Source organism: Balaenoptera physalus, assembly GCF_965194825.1.
Source record: "Balaenoptera physalus genome assembly, chromosome: 11".
Classification (NCBI taxonomy): Eukaryota; Metazoa; Chordata; class Mammalia; order Artiodactyla; family Balaenopteridae; genus Balaenoptera; species Balaenoptera physalus.
This window is the reverse complement of record NC_138896.1, coordinates 20,848,689-20,868,291: the sequence shown is the minus strand read 5'-3', so window position 1 is coordinate 20,868,291 and position 19,603 is coordinate 20,848,689. Positions and strand designations below refer to the sequence as shown.

General features: G+C 40.2%; 2 protein-coding genes across 13 annotated transcripts in view; one reads left to right on the top strand and one right to left on the bottom strand.

Moving 5' to 3' along the window:
* Nucleotides 1-5,276, top strand: part of SLC17A1 (solute carrier family 17 member 1) — a 79,979-nt gene extending 74,703 nt beyond the window's left edge. For 11 of the 12 annotated variants that reach the window (XR_014250837.1, XM_082413048.1, XM_082413041.1 and 8 more), the window contains one exon: nt 5,027-5,276. The gene's annotated coding sequence lies outside the window, so the exon portion shown is untranslated. Of the gene's footprint in view, nt 1-5,014 lie in introns of all 12 variants that reach the window. The other variant, XM_082413044.1, reaches the window with a different exon arrangement.
* Nucleotides 2-18,801, bottom strand: SLC17A4 (solute carrier family 17 member 4). The gene is given in 11 exon segments (XM_082413104.1): nt 2-3,278; nt 4,628-4,692; nt 4,695-4,717; nt 5,555-5,702; nt 5,798-5,930; nt 12,500-12,661; nt 12,773-12,891; nt 14,846-14,932; nt 15,374-15,461; nt 15,544-15,777; nt 18,614-18,801. Coding segments are annotated over 11 exon segments (1,341 nt in total). The 5' UTR covers nt 18,749-18,801; the 3' UTR covers nt 2-3,131.
* Nucleotides 18,802-19,603: the final 802 nt, after the last annotated feature.

Below are 19,603 nucleotides of genomic sequence, written 5' to 3'. Positions count from 1 at the left end.
ATTGCATATTGGTCATTTTTATATCTTCTTCAAAAAAATGTTTATTCAAGTTTTGCCCATTTTTTAATTGGGTTGTTTGTCTTTTTGTTGTTGAGTTTATATATTCTATATATAAGACCCTTATCAGATATGTGACTTGCACAGAGTTTCTCCCATTCAGAGGTTGTCTTTTCACTTTCTTGATAGTGTTCTTTGCCACACAAAAGTTTTTAATATTTATGAAGTCTACATTATCAATTTTTTCTTTTGTTGCTTATGCTTTTGGTGTTATATCTAAGAAACCATTGCCAAGTCTGAGGCTGTGAAGAATTTACCCCTATGTTCTCTTCAAAGAATTTTATTGTTTTAGCTCTTACATTTAGATCTTTGGTCTATTTTAATTTTTGTAAATTGTGTGAACTAAAGGTCCAGATTCATTCTTTAGAATGTAGCTATTCAGTTATCCCAGGACAATTTGTTAAAAAGACTATTCTTTCCCCATTGAATGGTCTTGGCGTGTTTGTCAAAAATCAGTTGACCATAGACACTTTGGTTTATTTCTGGACTCTTAATTCGATTCCAGTGGTCTATATGTTTATCCTTATGCTAGTACAACTCTGTCTTGATTACTGTTGCTTTGTAGAGAGCTTTGAAGTGTAAGTCCTCCAACTTGGTTCTTCTTTTTCAAGAATGTTTTAGCTATTCTGGGTCCCTTGCAATTCTGTATTAATTTTGGAATCAGCTTGTCAATTTCCACAGAGAAATTGCTGGGATTCTGATAGAAATTGCATTAAATCTATGGATCAATTTCAGGAGTTTTGCCATTTTAAGAGTATTGAAGTCTTCCACTCCATGAACATCGATTCTTTTCATTCATTTAAATCTTCTCTCATTTCTTTCAACAGTGTTTTATACTTTTCAGAGTATAAGTCTTACATTTCTATTGTTAACTTTATTCCTAAATTTATTCTTTTTTATGCTACTTTAAATGAAATTAGTTTAATTTTTGGATTGTCCATTGCAAGTATATAGAAATATGACTGATTTATGTATATCAATGTTGTATCCTTAAACCTTGCTGAACTCATTTATTAGTTCAAATAGTTTTTTAGCGGTTCTTTACAATTTCTATATAGAAGATTATGCCATCTGTGAATATAGTTTTATTTCTTCTCTTCCAGCCTAGGTGCCTTTTATTTCTTTTTCTTGCCAAGATGGCCTGCCTGGAACCTCTACTAGGATGTTGAATAGAAATGGCAAGAGTGGACATCCTTGTCTTGTTCTTGATCTTATAGGGAAAACACACATTTAAAAATTTTTTCAAAGCCTTTCTCTAACTCCACTCTCCTAAGGCTTTTACTTTTATGTAATCCTAAATTGTTTTAGAACCATATGACTTTTTAAAAATCACATCCTGAACAATATCTGTGAGGTACCCTAACACCTCACATTGGAATTTCATGTCTGTTATATATGGCCACCTACAGCAAGTCTTCAATGTAACATCATCATACACCCTGTTACAGAATTAGTCACCATAAATTTGTCCAAATACAGGCCATCCTAGAAAAGAGGAAACAGAGAAATCTTTATTTCTTCTGATGGACTATGTGCACTTAAAGCAGTGACACTTTGGTGAGGGATGTCAACTTTTTTCTCAGTCTTGGGTGAAATACCTGTGTTGCATAACATTTTCCCTCCTGTGGATAAAACGCATCATGGTTGCTTACGTTAAAGGAATGTTTATATTCATTTAACACGTAGAAACACATGTGGGGGTACTTACTGGTAGTTATTAGGCAACGTAAGTAACTGTTTCTACTGGGAAACCCAGAAAACGTCTGTTTGTATGAATGGCATGTTTTAGTGTGCCTTCCTCATCATTGCCCCAGATAGGCTCCCGTACTGATACCCAAATTAAGCACCTTGGCCACTTCCCCTTTTGGGGTTTTGGAGAACATTATATCAGATGAGTTGATCTGGACACCTGCTAACCAGGTGAAGCTAGGTTTCAGTCCAGTTTTCCAGATAGCACTGTCCCAATTGCCACAGGTTTTGGTAGCTTGTTCTTTGAAAGGACTGGGAATGCTTCTGAGCAGAACCAGAGTGTGTGGTTGGTGGAGGATCACAAAAAGAAATTTCATTTTCATTTTCTTAGTAACAAATAGTTACAAAGAATGGGAATTTGGTCAAGTACAAAAAGTGTGCCTTGTGAATGCTGTGGATAAAATGTATTCCTATTAGGGAGAGCAGCAATATCAAACTACCTGAGTCCCAAACCCCAGGAGTGTGCAGTGTTTTTATTTTCAGGATAAAGCATAGGTATAGAGCAAATGGTGGGTGGTTTCATACCACGTGCTTGGACCTAGCAAGATATTGGAATTGTTCAGACCTCTTACTCAGAGACTTTTGAGAGTAGGAACGAGTAAGGAGCAATTTTATGCTCCTTATAAAATTGCACCATTTTTATGCCAAGAGATGAGAAGTGTAACAAATGCCTAGGACTAATTGGGACAAAGAAAACAACTTGAAAAAATATACTAAGCCAGACTATTCCTTCAAACTGTTGTAAAGCTTTCTTATATCCACTGGGTATCAGGACTCAGTGACATTTATGTGTGCTTTTTCCTTTCTCTACAAAACTTAGTGTAAAACAGAGCACTAGGAGAGCCTGGGACTGAACTCCTTATTGAGGGGGAGAGGGACCAGCACACAAGCTGGGACTGAGGGGCAGTCACCAGCCCAAGGAAGAAGATGGCATGGAGATTCCTGGGAGGCCAGTCCCCGCCCCACCCCCTGCCACCACGCACACCCTGTGGGCATCTCTTTTGTCCATGTATTGTTTGTAACAAGTAACACATATGAATTTTAAATTGGGGTTTATTTGTCTTCCACTCTGCATTAGTTGCCTTATAAATGATTGTTAAATAAACTGAAAACAAGCACAAGAAGATAAAATTTTATTCTAAGACTTTATGAAAGAGCCTTTCCATAATTTGCAACTCTCACTCCTCCATGTCCTAGGTGTATGGGCCAGTGGAAAATCTGAAATTTCTGTACTTTAAGGACAACCCATTTTGGGGTAGAATTGTAAGCCAGGGGAATGTCCATGAGGGCAAACAGTGAACAACTAAGCACCGGCATCTAATTCGTCACTCGGTTTGCTCAGAAGAGGGTGCACATCTACCTTTAGCCCAGTCCTGCACCTCTGCTTGGCCGAAGATGAGGTAGAAAAACAGGCCTGCTATGTTCACAGCAGCTGAAAGCAAGAAGACATTCCTCCAACCGAACTCTGAGTCCTGGAGGCAGGAAACTACAAGTTATTAACAGTCTCCTAGTTCTTGTTCCTCCTGGTTCAGAAAGGCTTTGGCACCATGTTCTACTGCCCTCATCCCCAATTCTGCCCCGCATTATATGTTCCTGGTTGTTCTTAGAATATGCAGGTACATTTCCGGTGCCCTGGCCTTTCCCTCTGCTGGAATATTCCTCCCCTAAAGTAGTCATTTGTCTCACCCATGTACTTGCTTCCCATAAATATTACTTTTTCAATGAGACTTCCTCGGCCACCCTACTTAAAACTGAAATCCCACCCCCTCTTATGTGCCCTATTCTCCTCTCCTGCCCTACTCTTTTCTTAGCGCTTACCACCATTCACTATACCATGTTTTCGTTTAGTTTGTTAGTTTTCTATCGGTTTCTTTCCTACCGACTTCACAAGGGCAGGGACTTCTGTTTGTTTTATTCACTTAAACAGTGCATGGCACATGCTAATGTTCATTGCATATATGTCGAATGAATGAAGAAATAAATGAGTAAGTGAGTGAGTAATAAGGGAAACAAGAGCAGTTTGAGAATTTCCGTTTTAAACAGTGTGTTAGTCAGTGGCTGGAAGAGAACTGAAGCTTCAAAAAACAAGGACTTGGTGTCAAAAAGAATACCCTTTCTTTGTTATTCTCCATTCATTTTCCTGGCTTACTGGTGGAAACCACAGGAAACTTAAAGAATGATAGTCGTGTGAATGTCATATGCATGTTTCTTCCCATAAAGTCTGTATCAGTCTGATCCTTATGAAATTGTCATCAGATGAATTTGTTTATTCTGACAACTTTAAATGCATCTCCCAGGATGGAAGGCTGTATGAATGTAAAAACACTATGTAAGCAATACTGGGCAGAGGAATTTCTGTACTAACCACTGACGAGCATACATGTAATGTACAGGTTGCTCCTTCGCTCTGTCATTCACTCATCCACTCAGCATCTCGTTCATTTGTTCTATAAATATTTGTTGGGTTTCTACATAGGGTGACCGACTCTTTCCAGATTGCCTGGAACTTTCAAGGTTTTAGTGTTGAAAGTCCCACATCCCAGGAAACCCCTCAGCCCCAGCCAATCAGAATGGTTGGCCATTCTATACTTCACAAGAAAGGCCATGATTATTGCTAGAAAATGTGATGATTAGCATGAGAAATTCATTCTAAGAACTCATAAGGCATAAACTCATACAGTAGAGCATTCTCCTTCACTCCATACCCGGAACATGTGGGAATTTTTCTGCATGAGCTGAGCCTAAGGTCAGAATGAGAGGCTGGATGATCTTTTGAGGTGACTCTTGTGAATATCATAATCATCAGAACATTTGACCTTACCTGACTGATAAAAAATCCGGCAACTGTGGGAGAGATGGCTCCCGCTATGTAAGAAAAGATTTGTGAAGTCCCCTGAGTAAGGCACTGTACCTGCGAGAGAGAAAGTGTGAGAAAACAATATTCCTCTGTAAGCAAAGGGTTAATCTCAGCTGATCTGTTGCAACTCTATGATTATCTCTGGGGATTGCTGGAGCTGTGCTGACCCTTAGTCAAACCTGAATGAAATGTACTGACTAGTGATCAGTATAATCCAGTGCTAGGATCTGGGATTTCCAAGGGGTAACCTGCACTAACTTGTAAACATTCATTATACAAAATGTACAGATTGATGGTTGGCAGCTGGTTTATATGTTCTCTTGTCTTCTGCTATGGAGCCTGATCTTTCAGCCTTGTTTTTAGGTATAAAAGACCTCCCATTGGATGAGACATGGGCTTCCCTGAGACCAAGGTATCTCCCATGTAATTTGGTGGTTCATTACCTGAAGATGAAGTGTGTCCTATTGACTGTGAACGGTCCATGGATGGTCCCTGGGAGCTATATTTGGAAGTCTCAGTCATCTGATATTTACCTATATCAGAGGTGAATGTTTCTCCTGCTATCCTGTATCCTCTACCTTTATTAAAGCCTTACATGAGCACGCCCTCTGAAGTTTAAGAGTCCTTTCAGTGATCCAGCCCTGTGTAACTGCTGCATTCTCCAACAGAAAGAAATTGGTGTGAGTCTCCCACAGTTGAACTGTGAGTGTGGCCACTGACTTCTCCTGTCTTCATCTGGAAAAACTAAGTTCACAGAGGTTGGCTAGCTTTGGGTCCCTTCCAGGAATTATTTGGATGTATGGCTGGTGCTGAAATTTCCTGTGACCCATTGCATGTGTCACATTTTAGCCATGTGTAAGAGCATGTTTAGGGATGATCACAGGTCCCTACCGAGGAGCAATATCCATGAAGTTGACAAGGGCTCCTGATTGGCTGAGGCTTTTGGTGGCAGAAGACAGTATCAAGAAGGCCATGGTGGCGCTGAAGCTGGATCTGACCCAGAAAAGGGACACGAAGAACGCACATGGGAGGAGAACCCCTGGGGCAGGAGAACAAACACAGAGTGAATAGGAAGCTGCCCTGAGCATCCCACATCCACGACCCCCCCACCCCCATGTCTACCTTGGTTCTTACCTATGGCAGTGAAGAGTTTCCTGATGGTATTGAATCTGAGGATTTTTCTGGAGAGGAGAAAATCTGCCAGTAGACCTCCAGGGACAATGCAGATACCGGCAGAAACAAACGGCAGGGCTGACAGCATCCCACTCTGAGAACCAGAGCTGAGGTGAGGCGCATGCTTCACTACACCCACCATGACACAGATTGATCCCTGGGTGAATTGTCTACATCTATAGCTTTTCTTTTATTTACACATCACCTTTAATATGAATTTCTGGAATGAGCCAATATAATTTTAGTGCCTGAGGAAAAATATGCATACAGTTCAATTTGAAAAAAAAATGGACCAATGCTGTCTTCATATATAAGGATCATGTAGAAATAGATATTAAAAAGAACAAAAGCCAGTAGAAAAACAGTCAAAGGATATGAATGGAACATTTACAAAAAAGAAAAATAAGTGATTTCTAAGCATATTAAAAGGTATCCACCCTCATAATAGTAAAACTACTGTGAGATACAATCTTATCAAACTGGCAAAAGTGCAACAGTTTTTTGGCATGATCTGTGGTGATGCCAGGGGGAATCAGGCGCTTCCAAATATTATCAATGCCCAACGGAGGGCAATTTGATAATAAATATAAAAGTTTATAGAGGAGATAGATCAAGATAGTGGAGTAAGAGGACGTGGAGCTCACCTCCCCCCATGAAACATCAAAAATACATCTACATGTGGAGCAATTCTCACTGAAAACAAACTGGAGACTGGCAGAAAGACTCTTATACAACCAAGTCTGTAAGAAAGTTTCTCATGTAATTGGGTAGGAAGGGAGAGAAGTGATCAGATCGGGACCTACACCCCTGGGAGGGTACACAGAAGAGGAGGGGGAATTACACAGGCTCAGAGATCCTCCCTGGGGAGTGAGTGGTGAGAACCACTGAGCACTACGCCCTAGGGTCTGGCACCAGGAGGACAAGTCCCCTTAGCTGATTCAAAAAACTGTGGGATTGATAGCAGGACTATAAAAAACCAAGACTCCGCTCATGAAGAGCATGCACACACTGGCTTACTCCCCAAAAAAAGGCAGAGGAAGCAGATTGAAACTGATAGGGACTCTGGCTGGTTTCCCACCACTGCCTAACACACACCCCAGCCTGAGCAGAGCACCTGCTCCAGCCCCTCTTGCTCCCAGTGCAGCTCCACACTGGAGAGAGGGCTGCCATGGCTGAGAGGAGTATGCAGTTGTGAGGGAAAGAGACAGCTCAGACTTAGCACAGCATCTGGACATTGCTGGTGCCTATGAAGGCAGAAGATCAGGAGCTGTCCAGGACTCCAACTAGTGCTGTCACTACCACAGCTTGCACTCCAACCCATACCAAGCACCCACTCCAGCTCCTCTTGCTCCAGCACTGTTCCCCTCTGGGTGAGTGTGCCTGTGCTGGGAGGGGAGAGAGCACACACGTAGAGGGAATGGAGCCAGATCAGACCAACCCTCAGGTCTTCTGACCCAGCAACGTGGGACACACCCCCACCCTGATAGCATGGTGTTGGCCACCAAACCGAGGAGAAGCCCTGGCTCACAACTGGCTCTTGCTCTAGCCCTTCTACCTCCAGCCCTACCTCCTACCCTGGTGATAGCTGCCAGCACACCATGGGGGAAGAGTGACTTATGCTCATCGTCAGATGTAGCTGTGCCACCAAAGACACTGGGCACATACAGACTGCACAGGGATGCTTCCACACAAGGACACCCCTTCAAGTCCAGGATAGCTAAATGTTTCACCTAATTTCATAGAGACAGAGAACGTTAAGCAAAATGAAAAGATAGAGAAATTTAATTCAAAGGAAAGAACAAGAGGAAACCCCTGAAAAACAAGTAATGAAACAGAAATAATGTACCACATAAGAGTTCAAAGTATTAGTAATAAGAATGCTAACTAAATTAAAGAGTAGATGAACACAGTGATAATTTTAATAAGGAAATAGAAAACATAAAAAAGAGCTAGCCAGAACCGAAGAATACAATAACTGAAATGAAAAACACAGTAAAAGGAATTAACAGCTGACTAGGTGATACAAAAGAATGCATATGTGATCTGGAAGATAGAATAATGGAAATCGCCCAATCAGAGCTGCAAAAAGAAAAACAGAAGCGTTTAAGAGATCTCTAGGATAACATTAAGCAAACCATGATTTGCACTATAGGAGTCCTAGAAGGAGAAGAGAGAGAGAGAGAGACAGGTCAAAAATGTATTTGATAAAATTATGGCTGAAAACTTCCCAAACCTGAAGAAAGAAACAGATATCCAGATACAGGAAACACAGAGGGTCCCAAACAAGATGAACCTAAACAGACCTACACCAAGACATATCATAATTAAAATGGAAAAATTAAAGATAAAAAAAGAATTCTAAAGGCAGCAAGAGAAAAACAGTCACATACAAGAGAACCCCCATAAGACTATCAGCTGATTTTTCTGCAGAAACTTTGCAGGCCAGAGGTAGTGGCATGATATATTTAAAGTGCCAAAAAGGAAAAACCTGCAACTAGGATACTCTACCCAGCAAGATAATCATTTAGAATTGAAGGAGAGATAAAGAACTTCTCAGACAAACAAAAACTAAAAGAGTTAATCAATACCAAACCTACCCAAAAAGAAATGTTAAAGGGTCATCTCTAAGTGGAAAAGAAAAGGCTACAACAAGAAGTAAGAATCTATAGGACGGCTTCCCTGGTGGTGCAGTGGTTGAGAATCTGCCTGCCAATGCAGGGGACACGGGTTCGAGCCCTGATCTGGGAGGATCCCACATGCCGCGGAGCAACTATGCCCGCGAGCCACAACTACTGAGCCTGCGCGTCTGGAGCTTGTGCTCCGCAACAAGAGAGGCCGCGATAGTGAGAGGCCCGTGCACCGCGATGAAGAGTGGCCCCCGCTTGCCGCAACTACAGAAAGCCCTCGCACAGAAACGAAGACCCAACACAGCCATAAATAAATAAATAAATAAAGGAGTTCCTTTAAAAAAAAAAAAAAAAAAAATTAAAAAAAAAAAAAAAAAAAAGAATCTATAGGAAAGCAAAAATCCCACTAGTAAAAGAAAATAGACAGTAAAGACTGTGGATCAACCACTTAAATAGGCTAGCATGAAGATTAAAAGACAAAAAATTGTAAAATCAACTATAAATACAATTAACAGTGAAGGGATAAACATGAAGATGTAAAATATGACATCAAAACACAAAACATGGAGGAGGGGAGTAAAAAATGTAGATCTTTTAGAATGTGTTTGAACTTAAGTGACTACCAGGTTAAAACAAGTAGATATAGGTAAATATACATGAACCTCATAGTAACCACAAATTAGAAACCTACAATAGATACAAAAAACTGAGAGAAAGGAACACAAGGATACCACTTAAAAAATCATCAAACCACAAGGGAATAAACTAAAAGAAAAATAAAGGAACAGAAAAGAACTATAAAAACAATCAGAAAACAAGAAACAAAGCGGCAGTAAGTACATACCTACCAATAATCACTTAAAATGTCAATGGACTAAATGCTCTAATCAAAAGACATAAGGTGGCTAATTGGATTAAAAAACAAGACCCATCTGTATGCTGACCACAAAGACTCACTTCAGAGCTAAAAACACATACAGATTGAAAGTGAGGGGATGGAAAAAGATATTTCATGCAAATGGAAATGACACAAAATGGGGGTAGCAATACTCATATCAGACAAAATAGACTTTAAAGCAAAGTTTATAACAAAAGACAAAGAAGGGCATTATATAATGATAAAGGAATCAATACAAGAAGATATAACACTTTCTAACATATATGGACCTAATATAGGAGCACCTAAATATATAAAGCAAATATTAACAGACATAAAGGGAGAAATTGACAATGATACAATAATAGTAGGAGACTTTAATACCTCACATCAATGGACAGATAATTCAGACAGAAAATCAATAAGGAAACAGTGGTCTTAAATGACACAACAGACCAGTTGGACTTACAGGACATTCCATCCAAAACCAGCAGAATACACATTCTTTTCAAGTGCACATGGAATGTTCTCCAGAATGGATCACATGCCAGGTTACAAAAGAAGTTTCAACAAACTTAAGAGGATAGCAATTATATCTGGCATTTGTTCCAACCACAATGGTATGAAACTAGAAATCAATTACAGGAAGAAAAATGGGAAAAACACAAACATGTGGAGACTAAAGAACATGCTACTTAAAAAAAAAAAAGGGGTCAATGAAGACATCAAAGAGGACATAAGAAATACCTTGAGACAAATGAAAATGGAAACACAGTACTCCAAAATCTATGGGATGCAGCAAAAGCAGTTAGTTTATGGCAGTATAGGCCTTCCTCAAGAAACAAGAAAAATCTCAAAATCTGGTATTTGAAAGAGAACGAAAAAAGCCCAAAGTCAGCAGAAGGAAGGAAATAATAAAGATCAGAGAGGAAATAAATAAAACATAGACCAAAAATAAATAAATAGCTATAGAAAAGATCAGTGAAACCAAGACTTGGTTTTCTGAAACGGTAAACAAACTTGATAAACCTTTAGCCAAGATCATCAAGAAGAAAAGAGAGAGGACCCAAATAAACAAAATAAGAAATGAAAGAGGAAAAATACCACCCAATACCACAGAGGTACAAAAAAAATCATAAGAGAATACTATGAACAGTTATATGCCAACAATTTGGACAACCTAGAAGAAATAGATAATTTCTAGAAACATACATGACTGAACCAAAAATAGACAATCTGAACAGACCAATCACTGGTAGTGAAATTGAATTCATAATTTTAAAAATAACTCCCAGTAACAAAAGTCCAGGACCAAATGGCTTCACAGGGGAGTTCTACAAAAAATTAAAGAAGAGCTCATACCTATCTTTCTCAAACTATTCCAAAAATTGGAGAGGGGGGAATACTCCCAAATTCATTCTATGAGACCACCAGTACCCTATACCAAAATCAGACAAAGACACTACAAAAAAGAAAATTATAGGCCAATATCTCTGATGAATATAGAAGCAAATATCCTCAACAAAATATTAGCAAACCAAATTCAACAATATATAAAAAGGATCATACCCCCATGATAAAGTGATTTATTCCAGGAAGGCAAGGATGGTTCAATGTTCACAAACCAATCAATGTGAGACATCATATTAACAAAAGGAAGGATGAAAATCACATAATCATCTCAATTGATGCAGAAAAAAGCATGTGACAAAACTTAATATCCATTCATGATAAAAACTTCCATCAAAATTGGAACATAACATAATAAAGGCTGAGAAAACAGGGCAGATTGGGGACAGGAATGAGAGTAAGATTTTTCATTCTTTTACCTTTTTATATATTTTTTTAAAATGTTGATCCCTGTTTTTACCAATTCAACTCCTAAATTAAATTGCCATTAAAGAAAATGCAAGGAAAGGAGGCCGTTCTTTGTTGTATGTAACCCAAACAATGAAAAGGATCTCACTGTCAACTGGTCCGAGATGTTTATTTTACAGATGAGTAAACCAAGGCCATCAAGGTAATGTGAGTTACTGAGAAAAATACCCTGAGAGCAATGGGAGTCCAGATCTCTTGACTTCTCAAGCTGGGAAAACTCTACTGTCTGTTCTCAACTTGTCCTAATCATTCCCTCATCCTCCTCTCCCTCAGCCTTGGCCTCTGAGGATAAAGAGCCTACCCCGCTTCATGCCAGGGACCAATCACTTCCAACAGCCAGCCTCAGGATGTCTAAATCTCAGCACTGGCATCCTGCTTGTCTGGCCCTCCTGTCCCTGATTCCCTGGCCTGGGATTCTGGTTCGATTGCCCGCTGCTGCCCACCCAACTCCTTTGGGAAGACCCATAGCTACTCTATCCTTGGGCTTTCTGATATCAGTACCTCCAGCCTGCTTGCATGCATGGTCCCCAGACTCTGACCTCTGCTAAGAAGGTCAGTTCTCTGTTGACCACTCAGCGTGTTTTCACCAGATGAGCCCAGTCAACATGAGAGAACTGCTTTTTGAATACAAAGGACAAGAATAAAACACTAATTCAATGACCTAGTGAACTGTCACTAATAAGCTAGGAGATGATATACTCTTCACGAATTTTGAGACATTCATCTGGCAGGAATTGACAGGCTCCTCTCAGCCAATCAGAGCATCTGTTCATTTTTTGAAAAGTCAGAGAGATGTACACATATGTGCACTTTTCTTTTTATATGTTATACTTGAATAAAATGTTTTTCTAAAAAGACATTGTCCACAAGTTTTTGGTATAAGTCCTATTTAGGACTTTATGTGCTATTAATGTCTTACTTTCAGCATGTGTTGTTTATGCTTCTCTGTCACAGCTTTCTCGAAGGCAGACTTTGTTTTGTTAATGCTTTATTATTTATGCTGCCAGCAGAATGTCTTGTTTGCAAATGTTGATTGGACTGAACATTAAATTTCTGCATAAGTTCCTTAAAAAATATGATATTCTATGAATGGCAAGTTGACCTAGAGCCATACCACTCTGCCCCCAATAAGCAGTAGGACACATTGAGTTGAATCAGAATTCAAGTGAATCAGGTTGCGTTTCCTACATGAAGGTCCTTGGCCTAAGCCCATGACCATAGGAGAAAGAAAGGTTATATATGAAGCAACAGAAGAGCAGAATGAGTTTTCTCCGTACTTACATCTCTGATGTTAGCTTGAAGTACAGAAATGATGTATGTTGGTAGGTATGACCTGATTACAAAATAATGCCAGTAGTCACTGAAATAAAAGACGAGAATGCTCCAAAGCGGTAGGGATTTGATCATAGCCTTAATGGGAAGAGACCAGCCTGGTGGAGAATCCTGGAAGAAAGTACATATAAATATCCCCTCCATCTAAAGACCAGAACTTTGCTCTACTGAACTCTTCACCACTGAGACATAGGGAAATGGCAGAGGAGTTCCCCTGTGCACCTCTTGAGCCAGTGAACAGATGATGTATTCCTTCTCGCTAGTGCTGATAAACGGATGATTCACGGGGTCATCATAAATGAGAGCAAACCAGAGAAAAGAACAGATGCAGCCAATGCCACCTAAAAAAAAAAAAAAAAAAAAAAACACGAGGACCTGCTTAGCACAGGATTGGAGTTCTATCAGTTTGATTCTGCCCTGAGATGATTCCTGTGGTTAACAGAATGGCCCCCATACTCCACTCCTTCCTGCATCTATCCCTTGCATAGCCCTATCATAGGTGGAGGGTACTTCCTCACCACTTGACTTTGGTCTTGGCCATGGAACTTGCTTTTGCCAATGACATGGGACAGTTCAGAGCCTAGGCTTCAAGAAGCACTTCATTTTTTCACTCGTCCTCTCGAGTCTTATCAATTGGTATAGGAACAACATGCTCCAGCTCACCCATTGTCCAAGACAGATGAGAGACACAGAGAGCAGAGCTGCCTAGCTGTCCCACAAAACTAAGAGACTAAACATTTGTTGTTTAAAATCACTGAGTTTGGGGAGGTTTTGAAATGCACCAATAATAAGGCTGTACGTTGTTGTTAAAAGTTATCAGTGTGTTTGCCCCATGTGCTTGAAAACGCCCTCACTGTTGAAGTACCAGTCAGCATCCCTCCTGCTAGTCATGTTTCTGCAAAGTTTATGTCTTCATTAAATCTTTTCTTATCTATCTCTAACATTTAAGAGTTAGCAGCAGTACATATGTGCAGCTGATTGCCCAGATAATTTCTGGATATGGAATGAAATTCATCCTCAGCAAAGAAATTTCTCTAATATACACATTATTACAGTGTTGGACAACTCAACATTATTAGTATTGAGTGGAAATATGATTCATCTTAAAATTCCCTTTTTAGAATCTTAAAGTCTTGAGTTCTCTTCACTTGTTAGCTTGTTGTTTACACGGTCTTTCACGAATATAGAACAGCCACCATACAGCAGGCATTTTGCTAGATTTTGAGAATATAAGAATACAAAGACATAATTTTGTCATTAAGGAACTTAAAAGCAAGTGGGGAGTGAGAGATATGAAAATTAGTACTGCTGCACATTGAGGATGGAGGATATTAACACTGATTCAACAAATATTTAGTGAGTTCTTATTTTATACACATTGCTTACATTTTCTCAAAACCAGGAGCACAGTAGCCTCTCTCATTCCTTGAAAATTTTGTAACCTGCCCTTTTGAAGTTTCCATGACAGACCCTTTGAAGGGTGATATGCTATAGTAATCAATCTTCATATACTTTTTTTTTTTCTAGCAGGTGTATTGGCCTGATGCTATAAGAATCCTGGATCTAAGAGTATTATCCTCTAATGAAAACCCCAGTGGGATTTACTGGTCCCACTGGAATCAGGCGGTTTTCAGATGGGATTCCAGAGAATGTTTCAAAAATCAAACAAACACAAACATTAGCTGAAAGCATCTGGGAAGATCCCACCCAGGGCTGGGTAAAGGCAAAATTGCGAAGCAGTAGAATATTGTCTCTGAAACACTCTGATCTTTGGAAACTTCCACAGCATCTCTCTGTCTGTTATGTTCAATCCTAAACCTCATATGATCTGCTCTGTCCTGCAGCCTTTATGGGTTGATTCTCTACTCCAATCAGTATCTTACCTATGATTAGGTCACGTTCCCACAATTTTCTGGTTGTATTAATAATAGGAGAATTTTAAAGAATGTATTAAATAAATAGCATAATTAAAAATATAATCCTACCAAGATTACATTTTCAGCATCTTATGAAAGAAATCCCTCCGAGATCCTTTGTGGGTTCAATTTAGAAGCAGGATGGACTGTTACAATGCCTTAAAGTCATCAGGTTATTCTAGCTATACACTCAGGATATTGAAACTTAAATATCATTTGCAAGATTCGCAACATGATTAGCTCTGAACATTATCAACTTTAGTTATATATTTATATCTATTAGGATTTGGTTAACCATAAATGACTTGCATCACAGAAATCATGCCCAGCAATCTCTGTCATAAAACAAGATTCTGAGATTTGAAAAGCACAAACTTACCAAAGATATAGAAGACATAAGGCCATCCTATGGTCTGGCAGAGGTGACCACCAACCAGGAGGATGATGAAGGAGCCTAGCACTGACCCTAAACAGAAGATGTGAGGATATTCTGGGTGAGAAGTTCAGGCTTGGGACTCTCTGAGCTTCCTGCAGATTGACTTGATCACAAAGCTAAGTTGCAACCCAGGCTACATAGGTTCAGATTCTGCTCCTACCCTCAGTAGCTGTGTGATTTTGGACAAGTTATTAGTCTATTTGTGTCTCAAATTCCCTTATGTGTGAAATGGAAGTAATTATATATAACTGAGTTGGAAGATTGTTCTGAGACTAAAAGGAAATTAAAAGCATTTGCAAGAATGTTTGGTGTCCAGTAAACATTTGGTTATGATCAAGAAAGATAGTATAAGGTAGTGCTTTAGGGCAAGGAGACAGAGTAGTTAGGATGTAAGGTTTGGCTTCTGTTGATAGGCCATGGCAGAGTACTCTTGGACAGTGCACATAAGGTGACAATTAAGTTATCAGTTACCTGATACAGCAATGGTGATGAGTTGACTCCTTTCCGTTGGTGGAGCCCATCTGGCCCAGATTGAATACTGCCTTGTTAATAACATAACCTGAAAAAAAAAGTTGATTCTTGGCTATCTGAGGTCACTTTGGAACCTATATTCTACTCGTACTTAGAAAACACCTCGGTACCTGGACAATGCCTTGGATGATCTGTAGGACAATGAGCAAAGTCACTCCAGTATCAGCTGCTAGTGGAGTGAAGAGGGTCAGGACTGAAGTAATAAACATGCCAGCACCAGCCAAGTACTTGGTTCCAAATATTTCAGCCAGATAGCCACTGGGGATTGGAGCCAAGAATGAGCCATAGTTGAGTGAGCTAGGGATGATTCCCTGGATTTCAGGACTCCGGTCATACGTAGCAGCCTAGATGACAAAGAGAAACTCGCTGTTTATCTTTGGCTAGAGCGTTGACAATTTTTATCATGAGGACTTGAGATACAAGAAAATAATTGGCAGTTCTCTTTCCTTTTACTTCTCTCCAGTTCCTCCAATCTACCAATTTTATCAAGAAAACCTAAATATATGCCCAATATACTCTTTCCCCTTTCACAGTTTCCCCAGCTACACAATTAACTGACCAATTAAAATAGAGCCTGTAAAGAAAGAAAATCTATGAAGAAGAAAGAATCATAGGCAAGGTAATAAAAAATATGTGAAGGAAGAAAGTAGACATAAATCTGTGAAACTTATTTTGTGGTGATTTTCATCATTGTAAGGGAAGAATTTACCTCCACTAAATGGTAAAAATCTGTTTCCTTCATTCTAATTTTAGTCCCCAGTCACACTTACAGACACTAAGTCAGGATAAAATCTCAGATACATGTTATGTTATTGTGTAATATCGTTCCTTGAACATAGTAGATGCTCAATACACTAAGTCCCCTACATACGTACCTTCAAGTTGCAAACTTTCAAAGATGCGAAGGTGCATTTGCATGTCCAGTCACGTAAGTTAGTTCACGTGTCTGGTGTACATTGTCACGTGCGTGTATCCTCTACAGTTGGTTGTGCTTTTGTGTACTTTACCATACAGAGTACAGTAGTACAGTATCTTTACTTCAAGCCCAGGATGTTTGCAAGCAAGTGTAGAAGCAGTGGTGATGTAGCTGGTACTGCTAAGAAGCACCAAGAGATGATGATGGAAACAAAAGTGAAAATAATTAACAGAATGGAGCGAGGTGAGAAGAAGGTAGGCATCACTCGTTCTTATGACATGAATCATTCAACCATCAGCACGATTCTAAAGAACAAGGACTAGATCGTGGAACATGTGAAGTCTGCTGTGCTGATGATGTCAACAATAATATCGAAGAAGCATAGAAAAATGATGGAGGAGATGCAGAAACTGCTCAGTGTGTGGATGCAAGATCAGCATCAGCATCGAGTCCCATTCAGCTTAATGCTGAGTCAAGAGGAAGCTAAAAGCTTTATGAATACTTGAAGAAGAAACACGATGACGAATCAGAGGGCGCATCTTTTAATGCCAGCCATGGCTGGGTTCATTGGTTCAAGGCTAGAGCCAACCTTCACAACATAAAAGTAAGTGGCAAGGCAGCAAATGCAGATACATTAACTGCCCAGGAATTTCCTGAAATGCTTCGAGAAATTATTAATGAAGGTGTGTATTTACCCGAGGAGGTTTTTAATGTGGATGAGACAGGACTGTACTGGAAGAGGATGCCAGACCAAAGTTACATCAGCAAGGAGGAAAAATTGATGCCAGGCTATAAAGCAGCAAAGGACAGGTTAACTCTGTTGCTTGGTGACAATGCTTCCGGCTATATGAAGCTGAAGCCTCTCTTAGTTTATCATTCAGAGAACCCAAGAGCCCTTAAAAACATAGCCAAGGCCTCTCTTCCTGTTGTGTGGAAGAACAACCCCAATGTCTGGGTTACACAGGCTATTTTCCAGGACTGGTTTTTCCACCACTTTACCCCAGAGGTAGAGAGATATTGCTTGGAGAAGGATGTCCCATTCAACATTCTTTTGCTGCTCGACAATGCTCCATGCCAACCCCATTCATGGACGACTTTCATCCCAACGTCAAAGTAGTGCATCTGCCACTGAATACTACGTCGCGCATCCATCCAACCTATGGACCAGGAAGTTATAGCGACTTTCAAGAAATATTATTTATGTCACACTTTTCGTCAGTTAGTAAAGATGTGATGAATCAGGAATAACCTTGCAACAATTTTGGAAGGACTATAACATCTACAAGGCCATAAAAAACATTGACTTTACTTGGAGTGAGGTTACGGCCATCACCATGAATGGGGTTTGGAAGAACCTTTGCTTGCAGTTTGTTCACGATTTTCGTGGATTTAAGAAGGTGGATGAGGAGTCCAAAGAGGTCTTCAGCAACATAGTGACCCTCAGCGAGAAGATGGAGCTAGATCTGCAAGAGGATGACTTCATTGAATCCTTGCTGTGCAACACGAGGAGCTTACTAATGAAGACCTGGTGGAATTGGAGGCCCAGAGAAAGAACAAAGAGAGACAAGAGAAAGAAGAAGTAACTGTAGAACCGAAGGGATTCATGATTCAGGAAACGGCAAGGGGGTTTCTTTGTTTGAGGAAGCATTGTTAGTTTTGAGGCACAGGACCCAAACATAGAACGGTACACGAAGGTTGCAGCAGCCGTTCAGAATGCAATCCGGTGCTACCATGTCATCTATGATGAGAAAAAAAGAGCTACTACCCAGACATCCTGGATCATTTTTTCAAGAGAGTAGAATTGAATACAGCAAGGAGCCAGAACCTGTGCCATCAACGTCAGGCGTGAGTGAAATTGCAGCTTGCCCTCCGTCTCCTTTTGCTGACAATCCTTCAGCTCTACCATCTCCCACCTCCTCTCCCTCCTCCAGTCAGTAACTCTCCTTGACTGTTCACTTGATGCCAGCCTCTGTATGCCAGCTGTTGTACTGTGCTACTGTACTTTTCAAGGTATTGTACTGTAAGATTAAAAATGTTTTATTTTTTGTTTGTTTGTTATGTATTATTTGTGCAAAAAGTATTATAAACCTATTACAGTACAGTACCATAGAGCCAATTGTGTTAGTTGGGTACCTAGGCTTTGTTGGACTTACGAACGAGCTCTTGGAACAGAACTCACTCGTATGTAGGGGACTTACTGTACATAACTCTTTAGGTCCAAACATTTGAGCCAAAGAAAGGATCCAGAGTCTCATTAGACTTACCACTGCCTTAAATTCATTCAGAGTTTCATTCCAGTTGTCCTGGAAGTCAGTGGGCAGCCTCTCTGTGGAGATACTGGGTGGGCTGGGTGGAGCTGTGTTGTTCACCATAGCTGGCAAGGCAATGCTCATGTTCATTTGTTGGGTGGAAATCGAAAAATTACAGAGATGCACAATAAGGTCCAGCCCATGTCAGACTGAACAAAAGCCTAAGAAAAGAGGGTACAGAGAGTCTTACATTCAGGGTGCTTTTCTCCCACCCTTTCTAAGTCTGTAAGTGGGAGAAGATTGCAGTCTGTCTGTGAAGCAGAAATAGAGAGCAGATGTGACTTTGTAGGTGTCTGGGAATACAGGGGGTGGATAATTCCCTCAGAAGCGTTACTTAAGCAGAGACTTAAAGAATGTACAGAACTGGCCAGAGCAAGCATTAAGAAAGAGTTTTCCAGGCAGGGTCCTGGGATAAGCTGATGAGAGCAGGAATGGAAAGAAGTGAATTTAGAGAAAGAATTAGCTGGAAGCTGTGATTGATTGGATATGGATTGTAAGAGAGAAAAGTTGTTGGAAATGATTCCCAAGTGCCCCACTTGGGCAGCTGGGATGGCTTTTGGTACCATATGTAACCAGGAACATGACAGATTAATATGTTCGGGGGCTGGGAGGAGATGAGGTTTGAAAGGAAGGTTAGGTTAGACTATAGAAGTATTTAAACATCATCCTGGTATTATAATCTAGGCTTGCAAAAAATTTTCCAGTGATCCATGGGAACTCTGGGGTTATCCCTGGGGTTGAGTCCTGATAGATTAGTTTGACAACAGCTGGCAGGATTGATTGATTATCCCTGGAGAGAAATCTCAGAGGTATAATGTGTGGTCACTGTCCTCAAGGCATGTGGGCGCCCCGTTTCCTGGCTCCTGCAAGGGAGCAAACATAGCTGGAGTGTCCAGCACTGTTCCCTCGTGTGTAGCAATATTCTTGTTAGGTTCCAGGAATTGA